Source organism: Pteronotus mesoamericanus, unplaced genomic scaffold (genome assembly GCF_021234165.1).
Source record: "Pteronotus mesoamericanus isolate MK-2021 breed Mesoamerican mustached bat unplaced genomic scaffold, CSHL_Meso_final scaffold_31, whole genome shotgun sequence".
In the NCBI taxonomy this organism is placed as follows: domain Eukaryota; kingdom Metazoa; phylum Chordata; class Mammalia; order Chiroptera; family Mormoopidae; genus Pteronotus; species Pteronotus mesoamericanus.
In genome coordinates this window covers 18,817,345-18,826,532 of record NW_026555312.1, presented here as the reverse complement: position 1 = coordinate 18,826,532, position 9,188 = coordinate 18,817,345, and the positions used below count along the sequence as shown (strand labels likewise).

The following is a 9,188-nucleotide window of genomic DNA, read 5'->3' as shown; positions in this document are numbered from 1 at the left end:
CTTTTGCACTAGCTGCTCCCATCACCTGGTACACTCTTCCTCTTAGGTCTTTCCATGGCTGAACCCTTTTTGTCATTTAGGTCTCATATTAAATGACACTTTCTCCTGTAGACCTTCCTTGATCCTCTCATCTAAACACCCCTATTATGAAAAAATACAATAAAAAAATGAAGTATTAAAAATATATAACACCCCTATCTTTATCACACTGTCCTGTTTTCAACTTAAGAATTAGCATTTCCCAAGATTTTCCTATTTATGTGTATTGTCTGTATCTTCCAACTATAATAAGCATTTTGAGCATATACCTTTGCTTGTCTTATTATACTCTATCTCCAGCACTTACAATAATGCTTGGCTCTGCTGGATATTCAACACACGTGAAGGGAAGAGAGATAAAAGCCTTTAAAATAAATTCGTCCAGTTCTTCTATGTTCTTTTCCACTCTTCAACTAGATTTTTAATAAAACTTTATTTATATAATAAAATTCAACCCTCAATGAAAGATGCATCAATTTATATTTTATAAATACATCTTAACTGCACTGTAATCACTCTCTTCATAAGAACCCTGTATTAATCTTTTGCAAAGTCATTATCCCTTAATATTTCATATCTAGTATATATTTGTTTATAATACTGTTGCGTAGGGAATACAGGTCACAGAGTAAGGCAGCTGGGTATGGTCAGGATATATTTATTAAATCAAGGGATTCCTACACAGATTTTGTTTGCTTTTGGAGAGAGGACAATGTAAAGGAATTTGTAGAACATAAAAGTTTTGGAAGGTGCAAGAGAATGAGGAAAACGTCAAGGCTGTATGTGGTTCCTTCTAAAAGTGGCCTACACATTTATTCTTTCCTCTTTTGGGGGTACCTGTTTAAAAAATGAATGTAATCTATCAGAATTGAGGACTTCTAATTTCACGTAGAGACAGAATACTGAACGTTATTACAGTGCCCTGTTTCACAGTCGTTTGTTCAAGCCAGTGCAGCAAAATTTTCAGCTCTGGGTCGTCTGTCGCTTGTTCTCAAGGATGTAGCATGGGTTAAATTGACAACTACGATAAACTGAGGGCAAAGCGGATGTCCTTAAATCCACCGCGGACCATTTCTTAAAATATAGTACCTGTGAAAACAAAGAACAACATCTGTTACAGGAAGAAAAGGGAGATTCCATGCCTCTGGCCAGTTTCTTTGGCAGAAACGCGAGTACTTCCTCAAAAGTCCCAAGTGTACAACTTTCCAACTACATAGCCCAGGTACAGGGCTAGGTTCATATGCAACCAGTTTTTCAGGCAGCTGCCACTCCTTTCTTTCCTCTCCGTGCTTCGTCATTCATGGTTTTAAACAAGCGCCTTTGTACGTGGAATAATGGTTGAAATCAGTCTGGCGCTTTGGCACAGCCAATTGAGGGGGTTCTGAGAACACAAAACTCCCAGTCGGTAGACAGTGCTTGTGGCTTGAGAAACACCAAAGACAGAGAGGGAACGAGCGAGGGAGAAGCAAAGCAACTGGGAGGTGGCGCATTCTGGGAGTTGTAGTTCCTATAGCTCAGTATTCCCAAACCTCCACGGGACTCTGGACTTCATTTCCCAGCCGCCTCTGCGCCGCGGAGGCGGCAAGGGGTGGGGACTCTCGATGAGGGGTTGCGGCAGGGGGAGGGGGCCTGTGACTTGGGAGCAGCTGTAGCGGCTGCCAGGAGACGTTATCTGCCGTTCTTGAGGGCCGAGGGAACCCTCGGGGCGCGCCGCCGCGACGGCCGTGTGATCGCCGCGCGTGCCTGTGCTTGCCCTCTCTCCAGTCCACAGGCTCGTGGTGTCCGCCATGGAAACGCATCCGGCCGCCGTCGGGATCTTCGGGCGCCGTGTCCCCGGCTCCCGGGAGCGATGAGTGGATAGGGGCTCGCCGCAGCACGCCTTCAACCGTGCTCCGCCGACCTGGGCAAGAAGGGTCGGTCGGGCGGTTGGCTGTGGTGTCTGCCCCGCGCCGCCCCGCCCCCTGGGGGCGCTGCCTGCCCCTCGCCTCGCCGCCCCGCCCCCTGGGGGCGCTGCCGAGGGGCGCCCACCTCCCATGCCGCCGGGGAGCAGTGCCCCGCTTGGTGCTCGCCGCTGAAGCCCGGGACCCGCCCGCCGGCCCGCCCGCGCCCGTCGCCGCGCTGCTCTGAGCGGGCCGCCCCCTCACCGCGCCCCCCCTACCCCCGCCCAAGATGTGGCACAACGTTGGGCTGACCCTGTTGGTGTTCGTGGCCACGCTGCTGATCGTCCTGCTGCTGATGGTGTGCGGTGAGTGGGGCATCCGCCGTGGGGCAATTGCACGCTGCGGCACACGCGCCAGCTTTACTAGTGTTGCTGACTTGCGTGTTCTGTCTGGTTAAAAAAAATTTAAGGCTTCGATGGACAAGTGTCTTAAAATCATCTGTTGTCCACTTACCTCTCAGGAGTGACCTCAGAGGAGATGTACCCCTGACCCATGACAGGCCGTCTGGCATCCTGGAGAGGGACAGAACAGGATCCAGGTCTGGGCATCTTCACTGAGGGTTAAACCAGATATTGCTTCACCGTCAGCGTCTGCTCTTGATTGCCTTTCTTACCACAGTCTGCCCAGATTTTAACCTTGGCCTGTATTCGAAGGTGAACTGATTGGTTACTCCTTTTTCTTTTTTTGCAGATTCTTACCCTAAAATAAAGAGAGGTTTTGCTACCTTCATTTAATCAGAAATAGAGTCAGAGCTGGGTTTGAAGCACGTGTGAAGTTGTTTGTTTACTTGAGTTCAGGCTTAAACTAAATTCCAAACAGATATGTTGAGACTAGGTAGACCTTAAAAACATTGGCTATATTAAACTTCCAGGGTCAGGTAACCCAACTCTTAGTTCTGTAATAATAGTGCTATTTTGTTTGCTGTGGGTTTTTTCCTTTTTGGAATGAGAAGACATACAACTTTCTTCTCAAGGTAATATTAGCACAATTTTAGATCTTTTTGATTTCTTTATATACAGGTGTTGATAACCACAAGTGGTCTTTTAGCAGAGTGGCTGAGCAACTGTGAAAATTTGGGAAGTATTTTGAACCAGATATCAAGTAGTGTATTTTTTCATAATTGCTATATTAGAGTATGGTTTCAGGTTAATGCAGTAATTGATCAGAATTCAAAATTAATACCAGGGTGCATTCATTACATGATTAATGTATTAATTGCTCACTATGAAAGTTGTGTTTGGAGAAGATATATGTGTTTGTGCATATGCATAAATATGTATTTATATCTATATGGTTGTATATATACTTCTAATTTCCTTTACTAGGGCACCAGAGTAAAGCTGCTAACTTACAGCCTTTCTTTTCTAATGATAAAGCCATTGAAAAGACTTTATCAATTTCCTGCTTTTGATGTTAGCATTTTGGGTGTTTAGGATTCTTGAAGTAAGGAAAACCAGATCTTTGTGATTTGTTTTGGATATGAGGAAGGAGGAAAGCATATGCTTTCTTTGTAATTTGAAGATGCAGACTACCTGGAGATGGCAAAGTGACATGTAGACCTTGTGACATGTGACAACACCTTTGATAGAATATTTGCCAAACTTGCCTTTGGGACATCAAAGTTCCTAATTGCTGCAAATATCAGACTTGCACGCAGCTCTCAGTTGCTATTTGACTACTCATTTTTTCCTAAAGTGCCCTGTCTTTGGTTTCAGAAAACATTATGGAATTAGAGGTGAGGTGCAGTAAGTAAAAGAACACCTTATTTTGATTGGAATGGTCAAGAACTAATAACATTATGAAGCAATCCAAACATTTTTTTGTTGGGAGAGCTAATGATGAGGAAGCTTCGTGTTTTGACTAGGTTGTCCCTGAGGCTTGAGGAGAGGAGGAAAGGATCCTACCAGACTTGAGAGAGAAACTACGGTACTGTATTAGTTTGCTAGGGCTGCCATAACAAAATACCACAGACATTAAACAGCAGAAATTTATTTTCTCACAGTTCTGGGGGCCAGAAATATGATATCAAAGCGTCAGCAGGTTTGATTTCTTCTGAGGCCTCTCTCCCTGACTGATAGATACCTCCATCTCCCTGTGTCTTAACATGGCCTTTCCTCTGCCCTAATCTTTTCTAGTAAGTACACCAGTTATATTGGATTAAGGCCCCACCCTTATGAATTCATTTAACCTTAATTAGCTCTCTGAAGGCATCTCTCCTTCTAGGCTGCTGAGTGGCTCAGTTGGTCAGAGCGTCCTTGTATACACCAAAGGTTGTTAGTTTGATTCCTGGTCAGGGCACGTACCTAGGATTGCTATTGGATCCTGGATCAGGGTGGGTATGGGAGGCAACTGATGTTTCTCTCTCCCCTCCTCTCTTTAAGATTAGTAACAACTACCACAAAAATCCTCAGGTGAAGATTGAAAAAAAAAATTAAAAGACCCTCTCTCTAAATCCAGTTTACAGTGGAGGTTAGAAGTCTATGACACAGTTATGTGCCATGGAAATCATAGCCAGTTTATTTTAGAACTCTTCCTGGGCACTTACACACAGTGAATTGATTTTCAAATTTCAGATTCCCAGGGAGGTTTTCCTTCTGCCCTCTACATTGGTTGTGTCTACTTTGTCAGACTCTCCTTCATTCTAAAATGTTTTCTACTCCCACCATGCACTGAAGCTGACCTTGTCAAGTTCAGTAACAAATGGCTTCCATAATGCTAATTCTGTAGTCACTTATTAGTTCTAATTGTACTTAACCTCTTATACTAGTGAGCATTCTTTCCATGAAGGACTTTTTCTTTTTTTAAGTTATTTATTTATAAATCATGTTTATTCTATTATAGTTGTCTCAGTTTTTACCACTTTGCCCTCCTCCACCCATCCCACCCAGCTCCCCCAGTCAATTCCCACTCTGTTGTCTCTGTCCATGGGTCATTCATACAAGTTCTTTGTCTAGTCCCTTCTCCTTCTTTCCACCATTGTCCTTCTTCACCATCCCCTCTGGTCACTTTCAATCTGCTCCATGTTTCCATGCCTGTGGTTTATTTTGTTCGTTAATTTACTTTGTTGAATAGATTCCACTTATAGGTGAGATCATATGGTATTTGTCTTTCACTGACTGGCTTATTTCACTTAGCATAATATTCTCCAGTTCCATCCATGTTGTTGCAAAAGGTAGGAGTTCCTTCTTTCTATATTTTTTAAAATGCAGATTGACTTTATTTATTTTTTAAATGTCAAAATCCATTATAAAATATTTAAAAAACTTAAATCCATTTTAAGTCTCAGCAGTTAAAACATGACACCAGCACAGAAATAATCAAGTAGATCGATGAAATAAAATAAGCACTCTAGAAACAAACGTATATATCTAACAATGTAATATATGATTAAATTGATATTTCAAGTGAATGGGGAAAATAAGGCTTATTCAACAAATAAGGTGTATGGACCACTATTACTTGAAATAAAACTAATATAGAGCCCTGTTTCATACATTATGCAAAAAATATTCAGTTGAGTTAAAAATCAATATGTAAAATCTAAGGAGTTTTAGGAGAAAATACAAAATAATATTTTTTTTACCCTGAAGTAAAATATTCAAACCCAGAAGCTATAAATTAAAATATTGACAATATGACTATATTAAATACTTAGTAATATACATATAAAAAAGTTAAAGAAAAGTAATAGAATAGGAAAGTATTTGCAACATTTCTAAAAAAGGATTAACAGTTTTTTTCTTTTTTAGGGAAAAAATTCTACAAATATTTAATCAAAAAATGGATAAAGAATACCAAAAAGTCTTTTAAAGCCTTTTAAAAACAATGAAATAGGCAATAAAAATACAAAAACAGGTTTAGTTTCAACAAATAATAAAGTAACAATTAAAATAACACATCATTGTCACAAAAGTATTAAAAATATTGGTAATACCAGGTGTTGGTGACTGTGAAAGGAACTGGGTATTCATTGACTCTTTTTATTCTTCTTAACGCAGTTCCTTTAGTATATTTTGCAATGCTGGGTTGGTGGAGGTGTATTCTTTTAGCCTTCTTTTGTCTGGAAAACTCCTTATTTTGCCTTCCATTTGAATTGAGAGGCTTGCTGGGTAGAGCAGTCTTGGTTGCAGGCCTTTGCTTTTCATCACTTGGAATATTTCTTGCCATTCCCTTCTGGCTTGTAGTGTTCCTGTTGAGAGGTCAGCTGCTAGCTGTACCGGGCATCCCTTATATGTTACTACCTGTTTCTCCCTTGCTTCCTTTAGGATTCTCTCTGTCTTTGATATTTTCCATTTTAATGATGATGTGTCCTGGAGTGGGCCTCATTGGCTTCCTCTTGAATGGGATCCTCTGTGCTTCCTGGACTTGCATGACTTTTTCTCTCCTGAAATTAGGGAAGTTTTCTGTCATTACTTTTTCAAACAAGTTCTCTATCCCTTCCTCCTCCTTTCTCCTTCTGGTATCCCTATTGTACAGATATTATTACATTTCAGGTTGTCTTGTATTTCTCTAAATGTCTCTTCATTCTTTTTGAGTCTTTTTTCATTTTCTTGCTCTTTCTGGGAGCTTTTTCCACTTTATCCTCCAGCTTGCTGATTCGATCTTCTGCTTCATTGAGCCTGCTATTGATCCCTTGTACTGTGTTCTTCAATTCAGAAATTGTATTCTTCAATTCCTCTTCCCTTATTGATAGTTTCTGTGTCATTTTTCATGCTGATATAGTTTGCAATAAGTTCCTCGTAGTTTCCCTGTAGATTTTTGTAATTCTCTCTGAGCCCACTGAGCCTATTGAGCTTCCTTAGAACCGTTGTTTTGAACTCAGTATCTGATAGTTTACTTGCCTCTATTTTATTTAGTTCTCTTTGTGGGGATTCCTCCTTTCCCTTTGACTAGGGGGCGTTTCTTTGTCTTCTCATTATGTGTGAGACTCTTCTTTTTTGCTTCTGCCTCTTAAATTAATCTGTCGTGACTTCCTGACTTTGTGGTGTGAACTTCGATGGCAAGACCACTGTGTTTTCCTTCTGAATCTGACTCTGATGATGTCAGATGTTGACCCTGTCTGACCTTAGGTGGTCTGTTCGAGATTTCCAGGAATCTATTGTCTCTGGCTGTCTCCTTCAGCTGTTAATTTAGTCACTCTGCACTCAGCAGTCAGGCTTAGACACCACAGGGCAGGGCAGTGCCCCTTCTGGGGGCATGGTTATTGGGTCCTCTCAAGCTGCTACCGCTCAAGGAAGTGGTCTGCCTGAGCCAGATGGCTGCTGCCTTATAGGGGAGGAGTCAGCAGCAGGATCCCGCCAGCTACTCTCTCCATTCTCTTCCCCAAAGCCTCCATATCCAGTCTCTCCTCAGGTGTCTCTAGATCACTCTGCGTCCCCTTTAGACAGTGGTCTACTATCTTTGGCTGCCACTCTGTACTCAGCAGTCAGGCTTTAGCACCACCGGGCCAGGGCTGAGTGCCTCCTGGGTGCGGGTTTATTATATCTCTCACACTATTGCCGCCCAGGGCAGTGGTCTCTGCCTGAGCAAGATGGCTGCTGCCAAATGGGGGGTGAGTCAGCACCAGGATCCCACTGGCTACTCTCAGTTCTCTCCCCAAAATTTCCTTCCTCAGTCTCCCCTCAGGTGTCTCTATCCCACTCTGCCCCTGCCTTTGTCAGAGACAAGGGTAAGTGGCTGCAAATAAAAATTTATGCGTTGGCCCTTTAAAAGGCTCTTTGCATCGCCAGCCACCTGTCTCAGGCAGAGAGCAACCCTGCCGCTTTTTGCAGCTAGCTGTTATCTGTGTACTTTTTGGGCTCTGCTGCTGTGGGCTGGAGATTCCTGCTTATGGTTTAGACCCTGCCCTTCTCAGGGGGATCCAACTGGCTGTTTCAATATCCTTCTGGTGCTGCCACCCGTAGGTGCCCCACTTGCCTTCTTGAGTCTCTATTACTCTCCTTTCCAGTTAGGTGTGCTAAAGCTGATTCTTCTGTCTATCTGAGGTTATAAGGCTCCTCTCTCGCTATTGTTCAGTTGTTTGTTCCAGGTGATTTCTCCACAATTTAGTTGTAATTCCAGATTCCATGAAGCATTTCTCTTGGCTCTTGTACATATACATACTTTCATGATGTTCTTCCCACCATCGTGTCTAGTTGTTTATCTTTTCCTGGCATCTCATCCCCTAGAATTTCTTAGCTTTTTTTGATCTCAGTTTACGATAGGAAATACATCTTACCTTATTCCCAGTACATTTGTAAGTATATAAACTACATATATTAATCAGTTTACTTATACATCTATCTACCTATATCTCTCTATGACATAAAAATTCTATGGACTAGTACTTGCTCTTACCTCATGAGATGCATGCTATTTTCTATTATATTTCTATAACATACTATGCTCTAATACAGATTTATTTTCAATTTCTTTCATTCTCTACCTATAGGATACATTATCTAGTCCTAGAGATTTAAATATTAACTAACTGAAGACCAAAATTGGTATCTCCAGCTTTCAGTTCTCTCCTCCATCTCAGGCATATGCATCAAAATTTTTTTTCTTAATATCTCCACTTAGATATCTAATAAGCATCTTATACTTAATGAAGATAGTCTCTGGTTTACAATGGTTCAATTTAGGACTATTTGACTTTTTGAATTTACAATGATGTGAAAACTATATATATTTAACAGAGACCATACTTTAGATTTTGAGTTTTGATCTTTTCCTGCACTAGCAACATGCAGTTGTATACTCTTGTTAAGTTGGGCAGCACATTGAGCTGCAGCTCCCAGTAAGCCACAGGATCATGAGAGTAAGCAACTGATCACAAGGGTAAACCGCTGATACTCTACAAGAGTACTGTATTGAGCTTTTTGGATATTGTGGTTTGGCATCCCATCCTGTCTACAAAACATCCATCAATGTGTCCTGCTGCTGGTAAGAAGAAGGCAGTTACTTTTGAGCACATTTAAGATAGGCCAGGCTAAGCTGTGCTGTTTAGTATGTTAAGTTAATTAAATGCATTTGTGAGTTATGATATTGTCAATTTACAATGGATTTTTTGGGATCTGACACTTTACAAGTGACCCCATCGTAAATCGAGGAGCATCTGTACATCTAAAAATCTGAAATGTTTTCTTCTCCATGTTTGCTATCTCAATTTTTGGCTTGCCTTAGTTTCCTAACTAGTGTTTTTCCACTCCCTCTTTTCTTTACAATTTA

General features: G+C 41.5%; 1 protein-coding gene across 1 annotated transcript in view; it reads left to right on the top strand.

Annotated features, from left to right (window-relative positions):
* The first annotated feature begins 1,313 nt into the window (after positions 1–1,313).
* The window catches only part of SMIM13 (small integral membrane protein 13), a 29,107-nt gene continuing 21,232 nt past the window's right edge, over positions 1,314–9,188 (top strand). The window contains exon 1 of the mRNA XM_054591900.1: positions 1,314–2,284. Within this exon, the coding sequence (XP_054447875.1) occupies positions 2,209–2,284 (76 nt within the window). The 5' untranslated portion in view covers positions 1,314–2,208. The remainder of the gene's footprint in view (positions 2,285–9,188) is intronic.